Below are 24028 nucleotides of genomic sequence, written 5' to 3'. Positions count from 1 at the left end.
TTCTGTTTGACTTCTCCTGTGTGACTCTGGCTAAGTTACTTGCCCTCTCTGGGCTTTAGTGTGCCCAGCTGGGAGAAGGCAATAATCAGTTAGTCTTCCACAACACAGAATGAGAAGCATCTGGAGAGGGGCTGGCAGTGAATGGATTTTCCAGGCTTCCACAAGCTGGGGAAGCTTAGATGTTCTAAAGAAAACCCATTCAGTGGGCTCCAGGAAAACAAATTCAGATGTATTATAGTTTTTCTTTCAACCCAGTTTTTAAGCCCTAAATGCTTCCAGAAGCCTCGTAGTTCTCTTGCTTCTGAGCCCCTTGCCAAGCCCAGTTTCGAGACGGGGAAGTCAGGGAGAGTTTTTGACTCCTGCACATCTCTATTTTTATCTGGAATGTATCTTCCTGCACTGCCAGTGATTGGCGCCTTTGGAGCGGAGGTAAAGTGCGCTGTCAGCAGGACCCAGCAGTAAACAGCAGCGGACAGAGAGACTGATCTGTTATGTGGGCAGGAAGTGAGACAGATGGACAGACCGATGGGCCCAGCATCTTTGCCAAGAGCAGCTCAATTAATCACACTGTCCCTGGGCCCCTCCGTTGTTCCCAGCGGACAAGATGTTGGCCCCTCCTGATGCCGCAAGTGTGGTCGGACAGGTGCGAGTCGGAGCTCTGCCCAGCGGGCACTAATGAGGGGATCGGACTCCCCTGCTTCCCCCAGCGCTGTGGGGACTCTGGCATCGCTGAGAGGTGAATCCTTTTACATCTCTGTGTGAAGTCAGCATTTGGCGTTTAGGCTGGGATGGGGATGAACTCAAATCGTGCAGGAAGCAGTTCCTCCAGGACAGCCTGTTCACAGGGCGGAAGGTCCAGGGCCGCAGCAGGCTCTCCTGTCTCTAACAGAGCCTTCTTCCCAAAGCTCTGCCTCCATTTACTTAACTTCCCCGCCGGCAGCTAGTGGGCCAGGGGTCTGCCCCTCCCCTCTGTCAAGGGGGCAGCATCATAGCATGAGCATGACATTTACTCTGGGGGGACCACCCAAATAAGAAAGCTTGGAGACACTTTTAGCACAAAAAGGAGGCCCTAGGAAATATGTGTGCATGTCTGTGTGTGTGCATGCATGTCTGTGTGTGTGTCTCTGTGTGTGTGCACGTGCAGTATCCGGGGGCACATGCTGCAGCTGGAGAGGAGCATGCCTTGTCTCTGAGGCTGTGAGCCCCACGGAAAGACAGAGAGAGACTTTCTCAGGCAAACGGCTGCCCAGGTGCTCCCAGTGTCAGGCTGGATGTGAGGAGGGCAAGCAGAGAGGGAGTTTGCCGTCTGTGTAAGAACTGTTGTCATCGTGGTCACAAAAAACAAAAGCCTAACGTCTCTGGGTCTGGACATTTAAGAAACATTATTAAATCCAGGTGGTTCTGTAGGCTGTGTGTAACAAGGCAGAAGCGAGGTGGCCATTTCCAACACTCGCTGACTCGCCCTCTGTGTCTTGGTGACAAACGGCACATGGAGTGAACCGTGTCCAGGGCGCGTCTTGGTCTCTTCAGGGAGCATGGCGGCGCCCTGGGGGAGGGAGCCACAGTAAACGGATGACCTGCCGTGGTGGCAGAGTGGGGGCTCGGACGTGCTTGAAACCAGCTTGGAGAAAACTAACATCCAGGAAATCCCTTCAGCAAAAAGGGACAGAAGAGCAGAAGGGTGAGTGTCGCTCAGTGAGGACACTGGAGGACAGCCACGCGGTGCACAGATGCCCAACCGCGGCACCGGGGGCTCCCAGGAGGGCCCCATCGCCTGTGGTAATAACACCCCACCTGAGCGCTTATCCTGTGCCAGGCCTGGAAGGTGGGGTCAGTGCGCAAGGCCCGGAGCCAGCAGGAGAGGAGCCCCCAGGCTGACTCCCCACGTCCCGCTCTGCCGCCACCACTGCCTGCCTCACATTCGTTTATTGATTCAACAAATGTGTTGAGCACGGCTGTGCCCAGCGCCTCAGTTAGGTGGGGAGGACAAGACACGTATATACACATTAAAAGCTCCATTTAGGGCGTTTGCTACTCATTTCATACAATTAAAGGCCCCTCTCTCCAGTGCATTTTGCCAGCCTGGTGTTCAAAGCCTCGTCTGGCCAAGGCAAGGAGACTCAACGCTGTCGCTGACCGAGCCCTTTGCAGGCCCGGTCTACACGGAGTGGGAAGCCTCGGCTTGCACTGCCTCCCACAGCCCTGGGCACCCTGCAGGGCAGGACCATCTCTTCTTCCTCTCCAGATCCCCAGGGCCACGTGCAGGGCTGAGCACATTGTAAATGGTCCCTAAATGTGGTTGACTGAATGGTTTGTTTAAATCTTTGGATGCAGGAACCAATTGCAAAATGCGGTTAAAATACCTCCTTGTCACAGCATCCCTGCTTGTGGCCACAAGACGAGTGTCTTGCCTGGCACCTGGTAGACACTGAGAGGAGCCAAGCGCACACTTGCTGGTTAACGTTTGCTTCCTTTTGGTTTGCCAGGAAAGACCAGCAGAGACCAATGCCAGTGTGGACAACTCAGCGCCCCCCTCAGTGGCCCAGCTGGCTGGGCGGTTTAGGGAGCAGGCAGCTGCTGCAAAGGAGGTGGGTCTGGCGCTTTGGAGCCCCTCTTCTGGGAGGGGGCTGGAGGATGGGGAAGTCTGGGTCCGGCCCAGAGGAGAGGGAGGGAGGGAGGAGGCTTGGTAAATACCAAATTAGGAAGAAAAGCCAGAGAGGGGTCCCTCTGAATGTGAGGAATGTCGCCTCGCTGCTGCTGCTGGGCTGTGCAGGATCTTTCCCCACAGAGGGGGGCTTACCCTCCTGGGAGGAAGGAGGAGATGCGGGGCAGAGAGCTGAAAGGCTGCCCCTCAGAGGCGGGGTCGGGATTCGTTTCCATCTCCAGCATCCCCTGATGGAGACGCAGATGTTGCACAGCCGTGCCAGGCCTGCTCTGGTTCGGAAGAAAGAAGTCCCCACGCTGGGTCCTGCCCCGGCGCCTAGGAATCCAGAACAAGGCAGGGCAGGGCAGGGCAGATCCCAAACTGAGAGCTGAGAAGGAAGAGAGGACTTAAAGGGAAGCACATTCAGATAAGAAGCCAGGGGTCAGAAAGGACAGGGATCCAGTGACCAGTGGATTCTGGAAGAATCCTGCTGGACAGGACAGTGTGAAAAGGGGTGTTGTGAGGCTGGAGAGATTTGGGCCAGGTTTCCTTGAGTCATACAGTCTGAGCAGCTCATGAGAAGTGAAATGAGGGAAGGGCACCCCGAGGTTGGGGAGATTTATCATGGCCTCTTGGGGCAAACAAGAGCGAAGTTGTCATGCTTTTTTAGGTCTGTTATTTTGTGCTTTTGTTTTCCCATCTGAAAAATTGGTCCACAGTTTCTGGCCTTTATAGAAATGTCAAAGGGTGAAGAAACTGGTGTTGATCTAAGGTGCTGGCAGTGCGCGGAAGGATGCGCGTGTCATTTTGAGAGGTTGTGTTAAGCCAAGGAGTCTCGAGTAAAGGAGGATGCTCCAGCAGGAAAGGACTAGGAGAGAAGAGACTGAAAATCAAATTGGGCAGACAGCTAAATAGAGTTAATTTATATAGTTAATGGGCAGTCTCAAAGACACGCAATCCCTCCCTCCATTCTTTTCTCCTCCAGACATCCCTAAACATTCGTAAAACCAGTTTCTGCTTCCTTCCTCTTCCTCCCTGTTGCCTGATTAGCACTCTCTCTCTTTTTCTCTCTGTGTGTCTGTCTGTCCCCCTCCCTCTAGACACCAGCCAGTAAACCAACAAGAAGGAAACCGCCCTGCTCCCTCCCCCTGTTCCCCCCCAAGGCAGAGCTGGGCCAGAATGGCGAGGAGGTAAGAGCTGCTGTGGCCGGGGCTCAGAGGATGCTGGTTATGAATTTTCTTTCTCTTTCATATGGGAAGAGGCACGAAATTCACACTTTTAGACCTCGAAACCTGTGCAGGGAATTTCTCCGATTCAGAGTCAGGGCTCTTCTTCTTGATGCTTCCTGAACCTTTTATTTTGAAAACTAGGGTCCTTCCTACTTTCTCTTACTGAGCCTCCTTTACGATTTGTCAAGGACAGGAACACTATTTTTCAAGCCTGAGAATTTCAGCAAAGAGAATGGGCCATATGGTATTACCACACCAGATTCAGGAGTCATGAAAGTTGTGTTTTGCTCCTAGGTCTGACTTATACAATCTTCTGTTGGAGAAGGTGCCTGGAAAGAGGGGCTACACTTATATGAGGCAGAATTATAATGTGAAAGAATTGTGTGGTCCTGCGGGATCTTGTAAAGACTATTGTTCTGGGTCATTGGAAGAAAACCAGAGCACACAGGAGGCCTCATATATAAATAGCCAATGTTACCAACATAATAAAGGCTCTGGTATCGGAGAGCACAGCCAGCAACAGATTCCCAGCTGTGTGCTCACCTCTCCTTTATCTCATTGAGCTGTGAGAGGACCTCTCCACGCCCTACCCCGCAGCCCGGGAGCCATCACTGTGCTCACGGTCCCTCCAGAAATGAATGTGCATGTTCTCTCTTCCAGCCTGGGAGGCCAACCCCAAAGAGAGGAAGCAAGCCAGAGACAGTTCAGTTCCCAAATCCCGCTTCAGCCACCTCTTTCCCCGCTTCCTTGCGGGGACCGGCATCCTGACGATGGATACCGGTTGCCTGTGTGGACCTGGGCACCCTCTGCAGAGAGACATTTGGAGGAGAGCAACGGTTTTCAATGCTTGTCAGCCCGGGGCTTATATGCAGATGCCCATCAGATAAAACAGAAACTCGTGGCTGCTCTGGGTCAAGGGGGCAGGGGCAGGGGCGGGATCCGGAGCCCCATCTGCTCTGTGAATACTCCCCCTACACACTCAACAAGGCTCGTCTTCTGGGATGAGAACCCCAAGAAGCACAGTTTTAAAAACAGTTTTTTGTTGGGGTCTCCTGAAGTGCTGGCATTATGATTCTGTGGCTTCCTGGGGTTATCAAATACACACCAACAACTTCTCTTTACGAAGGGCCAACTTCTCCTCATGACCTTCACCCTCTGGGTTTGGTGTCTGTGCTGGACAGCAGGCTGAGGCCATGGCCATTAGGAGCCTGCTGCGAGGCTGCCCCCTGATGACCTGGACTGGGCCCTGGAGAAGTCACTGCACTGCACCAAGCCTGCTTCCTGATTTGTAATATGGGACGAGAACACTAACCACACAGATGAAGGGGCTGCATGGGACATTTTATTCCCTGGAATAAAAGCAGAGTGAGTCAGGGTAGTTCAGAGGCTCTGGGAGAAATAAATCTACAGGTTTCACCCTGTGGGGCACACGTAGCAGTTCAACGGCATATAACACCCAAGAGCTGGATGGATAGGAGGGTGGAAGTTAGAGAGAATGGCCTGCCTGCAGTGATAGGCTGCTTGCACTTAGGAGGGACTTTGCTTCCAGGATTAATGACTTTCTGTCACCTTGAAACTCACATAGAAATAAAATGAGCAGCCCGGTTTGTCTGTCTGGGGTGGATGGGGCTGCTGTCCACAGTTCTGTGCTCCCACAGCACAGCCTGCAGGAGCCCTGATGCCAGGAGCCTTGGGGGGCCTGAGGGAGGGCCCCAGTCAGGCCACCCCTCAGTTCCTAAGGCACAGTGCTGGGAAACGTCTTCCTGTCTGTTCTTCATCCCTGCCCCTTCCCTCTGCCTGCTTGGGCCTGAGACAGTGGTGTCAGCCCCTGCAGACAGGGTGACCAGGAGTTACCCGTCTCTGGAGGATCCAGCCAAAGGGTGTTTAACACACCCACAGACCTTGCCCTGTCTGCCCAGAGAAGGGCTGGAAAACACTCCCCTCTGAAAAATTAGGTCCCTGATTTCTAGACATTATAAGAATGTCATGTATAGACATATATACATACACATTAGAGAGATGTAAGGCTGGTTTCCCAGCCACGTGCCCGGAGTCCCTTGTTAAACGGTAAGGGAAATGCTGCCACCTGCTGCCGCTCCCGGGAACTGCACCAGCCGCTCTTGAATGCTTCCTTTGCAGTCCAGCGTAACTCAAGGATTTTGTGCAGCACGAGCTGGATTCCAGCACTGTCCTATGGTGAAAGGGCTGTGTTTATTTAATTTCCACTCTCTTCCAAAGAGAGCGGTCAGTTGGAAAAGAGAAGAGTTTATAGTATTACATAAAGTGAGTTTTGTCGGCAAAATCGTTCCTGCAGTTTCTGAAACAGTATCTTCAGAGACACTGGCTCCTGTGAAATTTTACTGTAAAGCACAGGAATTGAGGACAACTGAGTCTCGGCTGGAAGCTCTTTGGACACAAGGCTCCTTGAAAGTTGCTCTAGGAATATGTCTGACTGCGTAAGCTCGTGGAGCCAGAGGCACTGCAGGGCTGGGCGAGTCCTTGGAATCATCTATTCCAACCCACCCGCCTGGGTCTTGGTTGCGAAGGCTGAGGCGGAGGCATCCATCTGGCTCCTGTCAAAGGCAGAATTAGGAGGGGCTGGGGAAGGGGTGGCTCCTGAGCCCCCCGCAGTGACTGTCCCACTCCACCTCTCTTCCTCAGTGTTGGGCCTTAAAAAGGCCACAAATTCAGCTAAGTCTCCCTCCTTCCACCACTAAAATACAGGCATGTCACTCAATGAATAGCTCAGGATATCTCTAAGATATTGGTGTTCTTCTTCTGATTTAGGTAAACTAGTACATGGGGGTGAGAGGCAGATAATACACGCTGGGTCTCCAAACTATGGGAAAATCCCTTTTCTGCCTTGGCCTCCGTCCAGCAACATAGAAGTCATCTTCTTTTTCTTCTTCATCATCATCAACATCATCACTCATCACTGTCATCATTCCTACATGTTGAGGATCAATATGCCTGTGGAACCAGACTCAGGTCGTAGGGGTTTCACACAAAACAAGGAGTCAGTCTTTTTAGATAATATCAAATCCAAAGACAGAGAAGATTGCTGACATACGTTCATCACAAAAGTGTCTGCAACTGACAGAGCATGTATATGGATATATATATATTTATATATAACCAACACAGTGCCTGGAACGTAGCAGATACTCAGTAAATGTCTGCTTAATCAAATTGAATAATCAATGTTTTGGAAAATGATGATTTATAAACAACATCATTGGTGGGGTTTTCCAAAATATCATTCGTTCAAGGGAGGAATTTCAATAATGCATCTGTCAGGTTTCACTCCTGGTCTGCGGGTCCTTGTTTTGTTGTGACAAACAGAATGGATAGTCATTTTGCCCTTTCTCTTTGAAATTCCCTCCAACTGTTGGTTCACGTTATTGAAGGTCATGAGACAAAGATCTTGTCCCCCTCCGACATAGTCTGTTCCCTCATAATGACCGTGAAGTCCTGCTTCCTGGAACAGGAGACCTCCTATGTTTTGGATGTGGGTCATGCCTGCTCTGATTCGTAGATTCAAGAGGTCTTGCTAGGGGTGAGAGGAGGATGGCGCGGGGGACCCTGCCTGGCCCGGGCCCTGAGGAGGTGAGTGGGCTGCAGAAGCCAAGTGTGAAGCGGTGAAATTAGCTTCCCCTCCTCTTCCATCTGTGGCTTCTGGGCTCCGGCCAGAACCCAATGCCCTTCACCTCACTCACTCGGTTGTTTTGGTTCATTTGCTCTATAGAAATCACTGCCCAATGCCAGCCACCCTCCTAAAATCAAGGTGAAGAGCTCGCCTCTGATTGAGAAGCTCCAGGTAAGTGCGGAATGGTTGCTGACTGCTCCCCTGATCCAACCCCTCCTCTGATCCAATGTTTGCCTGTCTTCCCGGCTCCCAGGGGTAGCCCTGTCTGTCACCTGGAGAGTTGACCTCTGATGACCAGCTAGTCACCCAACTGCCCTGAAGCATGAGGAGCTCTACTTGGGGGCAAAGGGCTAAAATAAGGACAATATCAAGGGTGAGCTCATGTAGTTAACACCTAATGGTCGTTGATGGATAATGGGATGCCTCAAGAGTCTTCTGGAAAAAGGTCATTATAGCATAAGAAACACTCCAGGAATACCTGGGTCTTCTCCCCCAAGGCCTGAATGCAGCTGCAAACCACGTCAGCCTCACACAGGGCTGAAATTCAGCTGCTCTGACCCGGCCCAGTTCGTCGTTTGGAAAGTGTTCTGCCCTTCCTCTCCACCCATCCGCTGTGTGCCCGGAGCCCTCAGCATGTGCCCACAGCCGGCCTGGCTTTCCTGGGAGTGTAAATGAAGTGGAAGACAGTGTGCTTGAGTTCACAGTCCTGTTGGGGAGGCAAGATTTTCACACATGTACGATAAAAGACGAATCGGAGAGTCCATGCCAGAGATCTCGATGGTGTGTGACTCCCCAACTCCTACTCTCCAGACCAGCGTTTCTCAACTTTGGTATTATTTGGGCTGGGTAATTTTGTTGTGGGGGTGGGGCTGCCTTTTGCATTGCGAGATGTTTAGGAGCATCCTTGGTCCCTGCCCACTAGATGCCGGGAGCACTCTCCAACAGGTTGTGACAGGGAAAAGTGTCTCCAGACATTACCAAATGTCTCCAGGGGGCAAAATCACAGCCCACCTCCCCCGAGGTGAGACCCACTGCTCTAGAATCTTAGAGCAGGAGGAGAGTGGACTGGGCAGGAGGAAGTGAAGAACGCTTTCTGAAACACCCATACCCAGAGTCGGCCCTTAAGAATGGATGGCTGGAAGAGAGGGAGGAAGATGCTCCTGGTGGGAACAGCGTGAGCTAGTGCGCAGAGGAGGGTAGGCATGCTCCGTTTGGGTAGGGCCTTTGGAAGACGCTGCAGCCTTCACCACAGTCTCTGTGCAGCTGGCCAGGAGAACAGCCGAGCTCTTATGCACTGTGTCCTCCCGGCTGGGCCTAACTAAGAAAATTGGCTTGTCAGCTTTGTTCTGAAGCCGTTATTAGTGCGCAACGCAAGTAGCCACAGCCTCTGCGGTCCCCAGTGACCCGAGAGCCCAGGGATTTGGCCCCAGCCTAATTTGGGGTTAAGGGCAGCATCCTTGGTTTCTGGCCCTGAGCCTCCCCTGCGGAGGGTGGAGAGGAGTCTTCCCTGAAGTTTAATTCCTACTGAGAAGCCCTGAGTACCACCCCCAGCCCCCCACTGCAGGCAGGGAGTGGGGCTGCCCGTCACCCTAGGAGGCTGCAGGGCTCCCTTACACGTAACAGGGAGCTCCCAGAAGGGGCCCCGGAACTCAGACATCCCTCCCAGCAGCCGTCCGAGGGGTCTAGCCCAGGACCCCCTTCCCTGCCTCCCTGCAGCCCAGCACAGCCCTTATCCAAGTGCCAGAAATTACTTCCCAAACGCTCCGGACCTGCAGTCTTGGTTTCACTCCCCTTTCCAGTCATTAATGAGCCTCTTTGGGAAACACAGCAACTTAAGAATGAGGTTTTAATCTCCAATTGTTTAATCTCATTAAGAGTGTCAGTGATAGTATGACAATTTGGCCAAATCCCATAGGAACTTTACTTTGTTATGAATATGTGGAGAAAGAACTAAGAAATGCATCATCGGCTAGATTTTTCTTCTAAATAGTCTATCGGATGAGTTAATAAACTGATTTTTCTCCACTCGCGTAGTCTATAATTCGAAGTTCCAGTTTTCTGCTGACTACCGAGGTTCATTTCATTTGCCATCAGTCTAACAGAGGGAACTTCCCAGCTGAAGTTGAGGGGAGGAGGATCTCTGTTAATGCCCCGTCAAGTCCCCTCTGCCGTGAAGCCCCTGAGCCATCCCAGTGCATCAGCTCCCACAGCCTCTGGTCCAAACCGTCCCTTGGTACCCACCGTGTGCTGCTTTTTGACATGGCTTGGGCTCACAGAGTTGCTATTTAACTTTTGTAATTTTAATTCTTACCGTGACTTCGTCTTGTCTGTGTATAAGTTCTTCCTTGAAGTCACAATGGAAATATGAATACCTCCCTAAACATCTCTAATGCTCTGTCGCCTGCAAGTCCTAAAGTTCATGTAGGAGTCCTCTGGGACAAGAGCTTTGGCTGGCGATAGGGTGGTGGTAGGGTGGCGCCCAGGGGAGTCTGGGAGGCGAGGGTGTGAGTGTGGGGTGTGAGTCAGGTAGCCACAGGAGAGAGTAATGGGGACCAGATCCTAAAAGACTCTGGAGGTCAGGACTCGCTGAAGGCCACACAGCTGTTAAGTGACAGATGCGACATTTGGAGTCCGGTGTGTCGCTGTGCAGCCCCTGTACCTCCCACTGCGCTGTCTGTCTGCCCCTCTGGCCTGGCCCCTTCCCTGGGAGGCCGTGCTGCCCTCTGCCCTGGTCCGGAGGACGCAGCTGTGCGATGATTTGGAAATGCTGGAGGAGCAAGTACCCCTTGATGCCACTAAAGAGGATCTGGGTGCCCTAGACACCTGCCTGCACCACCAGCACCTCTGCTGGAGTGGGGTGGATCGTGGACCACCCACCTCCTCCCCCCCAAACTCAGGACTCCCTCAGGCCTCGGTTTCCTTTGGGTAACCGCTCCCCTTTGCTTGCCCGTAGGGTTCATTTTAATCTGGTTTCACCTACACTGCGGCTCCCTCCTGGAAGGGCTCAGCAGCCTGCTGTGTCCCCCACTCTGGCCCTCTACCAACAAGGCTCGAGGGACAGACCTGGCTTGCATCCCAGGGCAGATTTCTTAGCCGCTTTCCTAATTTGTGCAATACAAACAAAACTGGACAGTAGGGTCGCTGTGGAGGGAGATACTGCACGCGCCCAGCAGCAGTGGGCATCCAGCGAGCAGTGACTACGACTGACCCTGACAAGAAAGGTGATAGGGGTCTAACTTACTGTGAGATCCTATCTTGGGCTCTTTGTCTGTAAGTTGAGGCCATTCCAGGGCATTTTTGTTGGATGCAAAGCAGGACTTTCTGGGCATTCTGGAACGCGGCTAGTGGTAAGCCAGCAGCAGGCGATGGGTTGACTAGGCAATGATTACAAGAGCAGGACATAATGTGATAATGGATAACTGGTTGGGAGGTAACTCATAAAGCCTCGTGGTACCTTGTCCCAACCAGCTCTGAGGCCCGGTAACCAACAAGCTAAAGTGGAAACTCTCACCTTCTCTTCACCCCCATTTGCAATGTCTCGTCTCTTCTCAACAGGCCAATTTAGCCTTTGATCCAGCGGCCCTGCTGCCTGGGGCCTCACCCAAGAGTCCTGGACTCAAGGCCGCGGTGTCACCATTTCACAGCCCGCCTTCTACCCCCAGCAGCCCTGGCGTGCGGTCTCGGCCCAGCGAGTCAGAGGAGGTGCCCGTCAGCTTCGACCAGCCTCCTGAAGGCAGTCACCTGCCCTGTTACAATAAGGTGATGTCTGGCTCCAAAGCATTGTGGTGTGTCTGTGGAAATGTGGGCACTGGAACAGGCTGAATTATCTCTGCCCTGTTGTTGTCCTTGAGAAAGGAGGATACATTTCAACTTTAGTCAGAGCTGGGTTTTTGGTTTTTGGGTTTTTTTTGTTTTTTTTTTTTGTGGTGTGGAAGATTGGCCCTGAGCTAACATCTATTGCCAATCTTCCTCCTTTTGCTTGAGGAAGATTGTCACTGAGCTAACAGCTGTACCAATCTTCCTCTATTTTATATATGGGACACCACCACAGTAGGGCTTGATGAGCAGTATGTAGGTCTGCACCCAAGAGCCAAACCCGTGAACCCCAGGCCACCAAAGAGGAGCATGCAAACTTAACCACTATGCCACTGGGCTGGTCCAGATCTGGTTTTTAACAGAAAGGAAATTTCTCCTCTTCTTTGCAAGTGATCGCTGACCTAAGATCACCCCTCTACCAGGCCTGCCTCCCTCATCTCCTCTCCTGTAACTGTGCCACTCACCACCCGAAAGGCAGGCCTCGGGGTGGAGTGCTCCATCCTTTGTGGGGAGATGGGTGGGAAGTCGGGACTGATCCCAGCTCCACAGAAAGTCAGGAGCTGATGGGGTGATCAGCGATTCACGCAGAAGGGCGGGCAGGGGCACAAGGATCCGGAACCCCTTGTCCTGGCCTCATGTGAATGGTCTGAAGTGTCTCACTCTGGGCTCAAGTCGCTCGTGCTGCATCTTGCCTCAGTTAAAGGTCATCTAAAGTGTTCCCTTTGCAAAAGGATGTGTGGCAGGGCTGGTTTCTGTAGATGCCACCCTGATACTTCATGCGGGCTTTCCTCAGAGCCCCGGCCCTCCCAGGCGGAGGTGGGAAGCAGAGGTGCAGTCCCAGCAGGTACCCAGCAAATCTGGGCCAGGGCCGGGCAGCGGTGGGGAGTTAAGGGGCTCTGATGCCGGGGATGGCAAATGGATGTGACTTTAGAATTAAGGATGGAGAGAGCGGGATCTTCGGGGCCCTTCTGGAAAATCCATCTAGGGAAAAAAGGTCAAATGTGTAGAAACAGGTGGGCCTAAGGAAACAAACTGATGGTAAGGAAGGGATGGGGCAGGCTTGAGCTGCTGACAGGGGGTGGAGCGGGACGGGGAGGGCCTCACAGCCTGCAGGCTGGCCCACGCTCATCTCAGCAAAGTCCCAGAAGCTCTTATAAACCGAGTATCTATTCCAGACCTCTGAGATGGAAGTAGGTGTGATAAATACGAAAACTCAAGCCAGTGGGAAAATAAGATTTACAAAAATAACATTTAAGATTTACAAAAATAAGATGTAGTTTACATATAAAGTTTTACAAGACACCTCACTTCAGTAAAGTAGGGCAGCAATATAAACATTTCCATTGAGCTTCGGACAAAGTCCAGTGAGCCGAGGTGAGGCCCGATTCTGAGATTCACACACTGCCCAGAGAGGAAATGCTGTGCACCAGCTCCGCTGGGTGCTCCTAAGATATGGCCTCCCATAGTGGTGGACCTGACTCCTAGAAGGCAAGACTCTGGCTACTCAGCTCTCCCAGGGTCAGTCAGCTGTGTGGGGTGGGGGGCAGGAAGGGCCATCTGGGGGAAGGGAGGGAGCTGGTCACCAGCTGTCCAACTCTGCATCCATGAGGTCCCTGTGCCAGGGCCAGGTCGCCCGCAAGCCCTAACCCTCTTGTCTGTTGGGTTCACCTTTGTCAAAGTCTAATTTTCAAAATGTTAAAATATGACTTTTACAAAATAGAGATGGGTTTTATTCAAGTTGTCAATTTATGAGGAAACCTGTAAGATGGTAAAGCTCACTCAAAGAACATTTGAAGAACGGTTACTTATAGGTGGTTGAAAAGAACACATGTTAGAATAAAATTGCTAAATTAGACACCAAACCGATTAATGTTTTACAGGGCAGTAAAATCACAGGTTGTTTTTTTACTGGATGGAGAGCATTTTCATCTTCACGAGACAAAAGTCTGCAGGCTCCCATGTAATTTCACCATCCCACAGGGCTGTCATATATAGCAAATAATGGTCCCTTCCCCTACAAAAGCAAATGACCCCGGGGCCGGCCTGTGAAGCAGTGTTTAGACCAACGCGGGAAGAACACGCAGTCCTCCTCCGGGTCTTTTTACAGGTTGTGGATGATTCCGCGTCACACTCTCTTCCAGGTGCGGACCAGGGGCTCCATCAAAAGGCGCCCTCCCTCCAGGCGGTTCCGAAGGTCCCAGTCGGACTGTGGGGACCTGGGAAATCTCAGGGCCACCGAGCCATCCCAGGAGAATGGTGCCAAGGAAGAGAATGGAGACGAGGTGTTCCTGACCAAGAGCGCGGCCCCGGGGTCCCCAGGATCGCCTCCGCCCAGCGAGGGGGCAGCGGGAAAGGAAGCAAGGAAGAGCCTGGGGTCCCAGGAGAAGCCGCCTCTGAGGAGGACGTCCAGTGGGACAGAGAAGCAGGAGGAGAAGGGCCGGGCCCCCGAGGAAGCCCCGCAGCCGGGGACGGCCGTGAATTCCGGGGAGGAGGCCCCGGAGGTGGAGGAGGGGTGTGCGGGCCCCCCGGAGGACAGAGCTGCCGCAGAGCAGGCGGAGAAGGCTCCAGAGGAGACGGAGGAGAGGGCAGGAGATGAAGCGGGGGAGCCCGCGCAAGACAGCCAAGACGACAAGGGGCCCAGGGAGGGGGCCGCGGGGGAGGAGGCCCCCCAACGTCCCTCTGCAGGAGAAGAGGGCAGCCACAGCCCGGAGCAGGGCGAAGGCGAGGACATGCCAGAGGAGGGGCCCAGTCCTGAGCCGGGCTGCCGCCCCGAGACCAGCCAGGCCCAGCCGGAAACCAGCAGTGAGGTCCCCAGGACAGAGGTAGGTGGCCGGGGGTCCACCCGGGGAGGGCAGGGCTAGTGCCAGCGTGTGCCTTTGTCACATGCCCTTTCCTCACAGTCCCTCACAGAGCAGCTCAGTGTGCAGTAACAACAGCACTGGGCTGAGACAGGGGTCGCTGATGGGGAGGGGACAAGAGGACAAGAGAGGGAAGTGTGTCTCATGCCCCCTCTGGCTTCTCGCTGACTGGAGGTCTGGTGCACCCTGGGTGTGTAAGGAGCGACCCCGCCTGGGCACAGCTCCGCCGCTGAGGCCCACAGACATCCTGTGAGGCAGCCCTGGGCTGGCTGCTGCTGAAGGGACTCAGAGGGAGAAGGCGTGCTCCTTTCCCTAAAAGACTCGCAGACCCGGGCACCTGTGGGCAGCAGCCCTAGGGTGCGTGAAGGAGGGCCAGGTGTGGCCTTGGGCAGGGGCTCTCCGGGGGAAGCCGGAGCCCTGGCGGAGGAGGCACAGTGTGTGGGACGAGCACAGGCGAGTTGGAGAAGCTTCGGGGCAGGGCGGCATTTGGAAGGCGGCTCCGTGTTCCATCCATCCACACCCGGGCGCTGGACTCCCAGTGCACATGAGGAGCAGGAGGGCTGGGCCCCAACGTGGCAGCTGGGCAGCGCCCCTCCCCACCACTCCTGGGGCGCCCATCATCATTCACCTACCTCTGCTTCAGGAGCAGAATCAGCCTTGCCAAGACTAGGAAGTTCCACAGGAAGAGCTGGATGTCCCACCCCTCTCCTCAACAAGTCACCCTCCAGGGTCCCCTTCCCTTTCCGTTGTTCACTCACTCACTCACTCAGGCCACCATCAGCTTCCTCCTGCATTAGCCTCTGATGGGGCTTCCTGCTGCCACTTTCTGCCTGCATAGTCCATTCTCTGTACAACAACCAGAGAGTTTCGGTGTTGTGGGTATGTGTGTTTAGGTCATGGACTCATTGCTAAAACTACTCACCTCCTGTGTTAATTTCTTAGGGCAGACCATAACGTATTACCACAGAATTGGCAGCTTAAAACAATAGAAATGTATTTTCTCCCAGTTCTGGAGGCCAGAACTCCAAATCAAGGTATTGGCAGGCTTGCTTCCCTCTGGAGGCTAGGAGGGAGACTGCTCCGTGCCTGTTCCCTTACTCCTGGCAGCAACCCTCGGACATCGGTCCTCCCCTCTTCCAGCTTCTGCTGGTGGCCAGCAACCCTTGGCATCCACAGCTGGTGAACACATCACTGCAGCCTCTGCCTCTGTCTTCACGTGGTCTTTCCATCGGTATTTGTGTGTCTCAAACGTCCCCTTCTTTTCTCTTATAAGGACACCAGTCATTGGATGTAGGACCCACCCTAAATCCAGAATGATCTCATCTTGAGATCCTTAATTACATCTGCAAAGATCCCATTTCCAAACAAAGTCATAGTCACAGGTACCAGGGGTTAGGATTGGACATAGCTTTTGGGGGGATACAACCCCCTTGTCCTCTGGCTTCCTAGTGCACTCAAAATAAAACCCAAACCCTTTGTGAGGCCCTGCATGTGCAGTGGGGGGTGCTGCCCAGCTCCCCTTGGCTCTCTTTCTCCCCTCGCTGTGCTCTAGCCACGCTGATGGTGTTTTGTTCTTCCAGTACCTGGAGCTCATCCCCCTCAGAGCTCTATCCTTGCCGCCCCCTCCACCTGGAACAGTCCTCCTGCTAATCCTCACATGGCCGCTTCCTTCAGATCTCAGTCAAGAGGCCCCTCCTCACTTAGGTCTGTCTAGACCACCCAAACCAAAGGAAACCACCACCCCCTCGGTTACTCTCTCCCACCATTCCACTTTGTCATCTTAGAACGTATCACTGTTTGAAATTCTCTTGTTTACTTCTTTATGATCTCTCTTGACTCTTTTCCCCACTGTATCCCCAGTACCTGCTACAGAAGCTGGACCATTGTAGGTCCTTAAAAAAAATTTGTTGAGTGCATGAATGAATTTTAAAAGAAAAGAGAAAACTGCTTGACCCAAAAGAAATCATCTTTAATGATACAGCTACAGACATAAGAGGGGTTGATGTGTTTGTAGGGGCTCCCCAGGGGTTCTCACATTTATTCCCACTCAAACCAGATTGGGGAGAAGAATGTGTGGGTCCCAAAGACTCATGACATATGACTCAGACCTCTCTGGTTGGGCTATTAGGCAAAGATGATTCAGATTTCTTCAACACCATCCTTTTTTCTGGGTGAGGAAGATTGGCCCTCAGATCACAACTATTGCCAATCTTCCTCTATTTTTCTTTCTCCCCAAAGCCGCAGTACATAGTTGTATATCCTAGTTGTATGTCCTTCTAGTTCTTCTATGTGGGACACAACCTCAGCATGGCTTGATGAGCAGTGTGTAGGTCTGCACCCAGGATCCAAACCCTCGAACCCCTGGCCGCTGAAGCAGAGCATGTGAACTTAACTACTACGCCACCGGGCCAGCCGCAATACCATCCATTCTAAATGAGCAATCTGATCTTGTTAGCCTGGAGATAGCCACCAAGTCTCCAGAAGGCAAATGCATGCCCCAAACCCTTACTCCTTTATGAGGATGGAGCCACATAGTCACCTGCCAGTGGTTCCCTCATCTTACTTTCAGGCTAGGAGGTGCCTGCCTTTCCAGGAGACCTTCCCATCTCACTGGCTTCATCTTCCAGTCCTGAAGGGTTAAGAAGCCACCTTGGTGGGCCGGCCCCGTGGCTGAGTGGTTAAGTTTGCGCACTCCACTTCAGTGGCCCAGGGTTTCCCCGGTTTGGATCCTGGATGTGGACATGGCATCTCTCATCAGGCCATGCTGAGGCGGCGTCCCACATAGCACAGCCAGAGGCATTCACAGCTAGAATATACAACTATCTACTGGGGGGCTTTGGGGAGAAGAAGGAAAAAAAAAAAGATTGGCAACGGATGTTAGCTCAGGTGCCAATCTTTAAAAAAAAAAAAACCCCGCCGCCTCGATCCTTGGTTGAAAAGCTTCAGGCAGGTCTCAGGTAGAGAAGGCTTCCTGGAGAAGCTCCAGGATCTTTGGGGCAGGCTCACTGGAAATTTCTTGAGCCTTACTGCTTCATTTTGAGCCTTAGTGCTTCATCTTCCTCACCTGACATGGCCCTGGCACGAGGACGAGATGCCCAGCACCCTCAGAAGCGTTCTTCTCCCAAACAGGAAGCCCAGGTGGAGAAAGAGTAGTTCTACTCACCATCTCTCCACGCTTTTCCTTCTCCTTAGCCATCACTGAGATGCAACACTTTGATGCTCTTAGCCCAACCCCCTGGTCTTAGAGAGAAAGAAACTGAGTCTACAAGACGGGACAGGAGTTGTCCAAGGTCACAGAGCTTGGTGTTGACATGATGGACACCAGCTCCAGTCATTGGAATAAACTGCTTCACAAAGCACCTATGCCCACCTGCATAATTTATTTCATCTTGGGGAGGCGTGGCCTCCAGTCCTCTTCCGTCCCTCTCCAGCCTGTGCAAGGTTAGCACCAAAATGCCTCAGGCAGTGCTGCAAAAGGATTCCCCAGTGAGAGGGTCACGGGCTTCCCAGGGCCCCCCAGGCCCGTCCCAGGTCTTTCCTGATCCGGCAGAGGCACTAGGAGACCGCTGTCCAGCCCCATGATCTAAGCCACATCTTGTCCTTTGATGGTAGAAATCGATTCCTCAGATAAACTAATGATGGTTGCATTCGACAGTTATCTCCAGCACCGTGTTAGTTACTGGGGGCTCACAGATGAAAAAGACGGAGGCATAAACAAACAAACAAATAAAAATAACGACAAGACAGTAGAATAACTGATTCTGCCTGGGAACTGCAGTGCTGTGTGAAGTACAAAGGATGGAGCAATTGATTCTTCAAGAGGAAGCAGGGCAAGGTTTCCTAAGTGGGCCGAAGGCATCAGATGTGTGAAATACTATAAAGGATTAACTTGCTGTTATGTTGCCCCTCACGGGTATGTTAACATTTCATGCTTAAAGAAATGAGCCATCTTGGGAATTTCCATCATGGTGCAGGCTGGACATACCAAAGCACAGCACTTAGGATTCTGTTTATAGGAAAAGTAGCGCTGGAAAGAGGGCACTGAATACGATCCAGCTCTAACACTGTAAATAAATGGAACAAGTGTTTCTCACTCATTTCGTAGCCAGTACCTTCTAGGACCCTCACATATGCCGGAGACAGACTCATCCAGAGACATTCCAGATGCTCTGATGTCACATCCAAGACTTTGTAGTACTGACAGTAAGTGCTGACTCCCTAATGGCCTGGTGCAGTTGCTTTTCCAGGCCATGCTCCTTGATTTTGCCACATCTGGTTTGAAGCTCCTTTCTCCCTCACTTCAGCTGGGACAGCCCCTTCTCCTGACTTTGTAACTAAGTGTTTACTTTGCTCTCTTCTTTCTTCTCCCTCCCCGTTAACTGGGCAGGTCCCTGAGACTCATTTCTCGGCCTTTACCCTTCTCACTTCTCTTGGGGCCACACTCCCCTGCATTCCCACCTCAACCCCTCCCTTACCGTCAAAACTGCCCTTCACTGAGGTCCCTCCCCCCAGGGACCTCAGGGACCTCGTGGCACCACTTAAGTGCTGTCCTGCTGTTTCTTAATCTGCCTCTCACCCCTGACCTGCTCCATCTTCCTGTATTGCCCCCCAAAGCTAAGTCCCTCTCATACCCACCTTCTCTGCCAAGACTTATGCATGTCATTGGTGGAATTCACAAGACCCTGCTGCCTGGATCTTCTCCAAACCCTTACCGACCCGGCTGAGTCGCACCCATCCTCACTGCTGCCGGAGGCCTCTCGCTGCACGTCTGCCGTCCTCTTTCCTCCCATATTCCTCACACTTGCACCTGACATCCTCTCCCGCTCTGCGGATGACCTCACCTGTTTGACTGAAAGGAAGACCAGCCACTTGGCCGCCTTCCTCGTTCTCTGCGTCTCCTCTTCCCGTGACTCGGAGGAGAGACCCCTTCTCCTTGACAACACAGAGCCCCTCATCTGCTGTGCTCTAGCTTCCCCCCGATACCATTTTCTGGACATTTGGGGGGTGTGTCTGTGCATTTTAAGTGGTGGAATAGAGTAAGAATTCCCTATTTGGTTTCTCTTCTGTATTTCAGGCTCCTTGCTAGCTCACCCCTTTCTGCCTACAAACATGCTCGATCTCTCCAATCCTAAAGAAGAACCTCTGCCCCGCCCCCCAACCCCATACACACCATCTTCTCTGTCTCCCTCTCATTTGTTTCCCCTCGTGATTTCACTCTTATCAATGATCTTGAAGCTCACAAATGCCCTCCCAGCCCCCAAAGACTGGTCATGTCTTGGTTCTCTTCACCCTCACCTCTGCGGAGCAGCTGACGCTGGCGGCCTGCCCTGGAAACCACCTCCCTCCCTTCGCCTCTGTCTGGCGAGGCTGCCCCGGCCCCTCCTCCCTCTCTGCCTCCTAAAGAGCCGCCACATTCTGACCTTGGCAGTCTCCTCTGGCTCTCACTCGCAGGCTTCAGCCATCACGTTTTCTGAATGATTCCTAAACCTGACCTCACCGTCACCTCCGGACCACTCCTGACTCAGTGCCAGCCTGGCCGGGGTCCCGACCACACACCAGCAGACCTCCCCACTGGGAGGCCCGCCAGTGCCTCACACTCAACATTTCCAGAACCAAATTCATCCTACTCACTCTGTCTCTTCATGTACAGTCAACTGAAACCCAAAATACCTTAGCTATACTTGCCCATCTCTGCTAATGAGGCAGTTCCATTTCTTCTACCTCCATACCTCATCCCTCCCAGGTCTCATGAGATTTCTCACGTGGGAGCTTTCACTTCCTCTCTCTCTCCCCGTCTCCATCTCCGCTGCTGTGACCCCAGCACTACCCTTTCTTTCTTATCTCTACAGTCACAACTCATGCCTAATGGAATTCCTGGTCTCCAGACCCTCCCTCCACATTAGCACCAAATTCGTCTTCCTGAAAATGCCATCTCGGTTGTCTGCTCTCCTACCCAAAACCCGTTGGAAAGTCCAGTTCACACCCCTCTGCGTGCCGAACTTTGCCACTGTGCCCAGCCTTCACCTGTCCCCCCTGAGGGGTCCAGGGCTCCAGGCAGCCTACACCACCCACCATTCCACAGTAGGCAACACATCCTGTCACCGGCTCCTGCCGCCCCCCCACCCCCCAGTGCCTGCATCCCCAGTGAGATTGCTCTCAGCTGGCTGGGCCATCTCACTGACCTAGAAGTCCTCTCACTGCATCCCTGTCCTCCGCAGGCCTTCCCTGACTGCCCCATGACAAAGCCCCCAGAGAGCTGCGCAGCTCCTCACACTCATCTAGTCCACCAGGGCAGCCCGTGTCACCTACCGCCTTGCTCAGTGCACACACTTGCGAACGTCTCCACTTCACAGCTAGAGAACTGGTGGTGCTGAGTCCTCGTGTGGCTCCTTGCAGAGAAGGAGCTAAAAGTCATACCTTTTGAATGAATGTTGAATACATAGCTATTTTCCTGTCCTTTACTCAAGTCTTTTATTTTCATGTCTTTCTGTTCTTTTTCCATTTTTATGCTGCCAAAGATTCTTGAGCAGTGTTTCAGGAGATGAAATTGAGTGGGAAGGAGTGAGTAGGTAAGTCCTAGGGCACGGAGGACATGGGAAGCCAGCCATCAAGAAATGGGCAGTATCACCTAATAGTTGAGGGTTCAAGCTCTGGGCCCTGACTCCACCACTTATAAGCTGTGTGACCTAAGGGAAGTCACTTAAACTCTCTCTGCCTTAACTGTCTCACCTGTACAACAGAGTTACTAGAAGTACCCAAGTCATTGGTTTTGTGAGGAATAAATGAGTTGATGCACGTAACAAACTATGTCAGGCACAGAGCATTATTATTACCATTACCATTACTATTACTGCCTGATCTGCCATCCCCAAGGACATATGCCGAGTGTCAGGATTTCCCCACTGTCTTCCTAATTCATTCTTTCCTCCTCTGTTCACAGGAAGACACCCCTGTCCAGGACACTAAAATGTGAGGACGAGCTCATTGTGCCCGTGATGAAGCTGCTGGAGACGTCTCTCTGGAAGCAGCAGCAACAGTAGGAGCAGCAGCAGATGAAGCCATCGCAGAAGCAGCCTAGGAGGAGGGTCTGGAGCCCCCTGAAGATGCAGGGTATTTGCTTCCTGGCCTCTATGCCGTCCGCAGACAGAGATTGGATCTGAGGGCAGCAGACTTTTATCAGCTTGAGTGTGTGTCACTTGGTAGACTTGGTTAAAAAAACCAAAAAAAAATCTTATTTAAAGCAATTTCCTGTGGTGACAACTCCCTGGGATACTGTCAACCTGCAGGGCTGGGTCCTGGCCGCATCCACTGACCCCTCCGCTGACCTCGGAACTGGACTCTGATTTAGCTTATCAGACTTCGTTTGTGTAAAGTGATAGCCTTTTTGATGTTCAAAGTCTTTACAGTTCTCAGATGTAAGTAAAAGCTAATTTCCGGTGGCCAGAAACAAAAGAAAATAGTATTGCTGAAAATATAAGTCCTATAAGTTACAGAAGATCTTAAATTGTATCAAGACCCAGAGACAAACTTCCAGCTAGGTCCAAATTTGAACTGGCCAGCCAATTTTTAAAACATTGGACTAGAAGAGAAAATTATTGAAACATTAAAAAATATGTGTCTGTTCCAGCAATAGGAGCTTTTTGTCCCCTAGTTTTCTTGTTGATGACTACCATGGGAGGTGACTGGCTCAGCTGGCCTGCTTCTGCCAGGGAGGAAGAGGCCACAGGGAGCATCTCCCAGGCAGAGGCAGGCTGTCAGGAGGTTTCACAGCTCTGCTTCCTATCCTCATCCTGAAAGCAGGGCAGTGGTACCTGAACAACGCCTGCCCTCTGATTCACCGTGTGAGGATGAAGTTCGCACCTCCACAAGCTGGCCTCAGCATGGATTAGCAGTTTCCTGGGAGGTGCTTTGAGTGTTGAGATGTGCAGGCATCCTTCCTGCTGCCCGGGGAAGCTGCTCTTGATGGAAGCCCAAGTTCTCCTTCCCGACTCAGGAGTGGGTTGGGGTCTTCAGTCGGCTCTCACTGGCAGCTCTGGCTTTAATGTTCTGTCTGCAGAGTGCAGGCTGTTTTGCAAGGAACAGGGGGCCTGACTCCCCTTCCTTAACTTGTGTCTTCTCCTCTCTTCGTGCACTCCTGCTGAAAGATGTTAATCCGAATAAATGTTTGATCTTCAGGGTTGATCCTTATTCAGATCTGAGTATTTCACTGTCTCGTCGTGCTGGTTTGGTAGGTGGAGCAGGTGTTTTCCTGGAGGTCTGTTAGACCACACCCTATCCTGACCTCAGAAAATTGTCTCCCAGACTAAAAGACCTTATGTCACCAAGGATACCTCAATTTTCTCATCCCATTTACAGTTTTCCTAACTCCAGGATAATATTAATATTTGGGATATATGTATTTTTCAATACTATTTTTAAATACAACACATCTTCTAAAACTTGTAACCTAGTCAAGCCCAATACTATAATAAGCTTTTTGTTTTAGCAGAATTTTGGAGATTTGTGTGTGTCAGATATTTTGAGGTCTATATCATGTATATCTATCTCTCTATCATCTATCCCTTTATCTATCTATCTACCTACCTACCTACCTATCATCTGTCTACCTATCTATCTACAGAGATGTATGCCCCTAAACAATACATGATTTTATTTCTGTGTCTTGGGGTTGTTTGTACACACATACATATCCAGGCAAGAGTTTTGTGAATGTGTACATGATTGTGAGGGTGTGTGATGAAAGGGTAAATCTGCCACTTTCTCTTACTTGAAAAAGGAACAGAAGAGAAAGCATGGGATGTAGGTGTGAAAATAAAACTCTGTTTTTCTTCTCGAGGGTCTAAACCTTAGAGTAGCAGATGAGAAAGGAGCAATAAAAAAATGACAAAAATTTGATGCTGAAGGAGCATGCTTGATGGTGTCAGAGTACCTTTCCATCTCCCCTAGTTCCCTATTAAGCACATTATTTGATCTATTTTGTGAAAAACAGAGGCCCCGTTCCCAGGGGTTGTCAGCACAGGGGGCTTTTGGCAGGAACCGTTTCCCGGGGGGGCTGCAGCCTGGCTGTTTATAGCTCCACTTTCCGGAGGCGACCATGATGAGGTGCGGCGTCCGCATGGCTGACAGTGGGGACTAAAGAAGCCCATTTCTGTCTTAGGTAGCACGAGGTCCTCGCCAGGCCTGGGGGACCTTGTTTCTTTCAGGCCTCCTTAACAGGCTTCAAAGAAAACGCGATTCTTCACAGCTACAGGATAACGAATCAGAATCATTCATCCACTTCCTTGTAATCCAGCTTGATTTTTCAAGTGTCCTTCCTTTCTCCAGAGAGGGAGCAAGAAGAAAGGTTTAGGGATGCTTTGAAGGGATATGCCAATACTTCAAAGAGGCTGGGATGCTGTTTCAGCTGCAGGTGGAATGGGGTGCCCAGTTGATCAGAGAGGCCCCAGGGCCTCAGAATGCCCCTCTCCTCACTGGGGTCACCCTGAACAAGGCCCACTTGGCCATACTGGTTTTGGTCTATGACCAGTGGACTAGAAGCTCAATAAGTATATGTCAAATAAAGGAATCAACGAGTGGTCAGGCAACGAGTACATCATCATCTTCTGATTCGGTGCTCTTGGAAGTGTAAAAGTTTAATACGGTTGAATGAATGAGGACCTTCCTCTGCTCATGAAAGGAGCCCGACTCAGATTGGCTGATGAAAGACAGAACTACATCCAAGAATCTCTCTCTACCTATACACTAAATCATATAAATTAAAAATCTGTGGATAGACCTAAACACAATCACTCCAACAATGTCAGAAATCTCTCTTTGTTATTCTCTGCTTTCCTCA

General features: G+C 51.7%; 1 protein-coding gene across 2 annotated transcripts in view; it reads left to right on the top strand.

Annotated features, from left to right (window-relative positions):
* RCSD1 (RCSD domain containing 1) overlaps positions 1-22374 on the top strand; it is a 59973-nt gene extending 37599 nt beyond the window's left edge. The window contains exons 2-7 of one of the 2 annotated variants that reach the window (XM_044757946.2): positions 2487-2588; positions 3745-3834; positions 7619-7690; positions 11075-11278; positions 13477-14157; positions 21134-22374. In XM_044757946.2, coding sequence (XP_044613881.1) covers positions 2487-2588; positions 3745-3834; positions 7619-7690; positions 11075-11278; positions 13477-14157; positions 21134-21166 — 1182 coding nt within the window. In that variant the 3' untranslated portion in view covers positions 21167-22374. The remainder of the gene's footprint in view (positions 1-2486; positions 2589-3744; positions 3835-7618; positions 7691-11074; positions 11279-13476; positions 14158-21133) is intronic. The other variant, XM_044757947.2, reaches the window with a different exon arrangement.
* The last annotated feature ends 1654 nt before the right edge of the window (positions 22375-24028 follow it).

This window comes from Equus asinus, chromosome 25 (assembly GCF_041296235.1).
Source record: "Equus asinus isolate D_3611 breed Donkey chromosome 25, EquAss-T2T_v2, whole genome shotgun sequence".
Lineage (NCBI taxonomy): Eukaryota > Metazoa > Chordata > Mammalia > Perissodactyla > Equidae > Equus > Equus asinus.
Note: the sequence above shows the minus strand (reverse complement) of the source record. Positions and strands in the feature narration are given on the sequence as shown.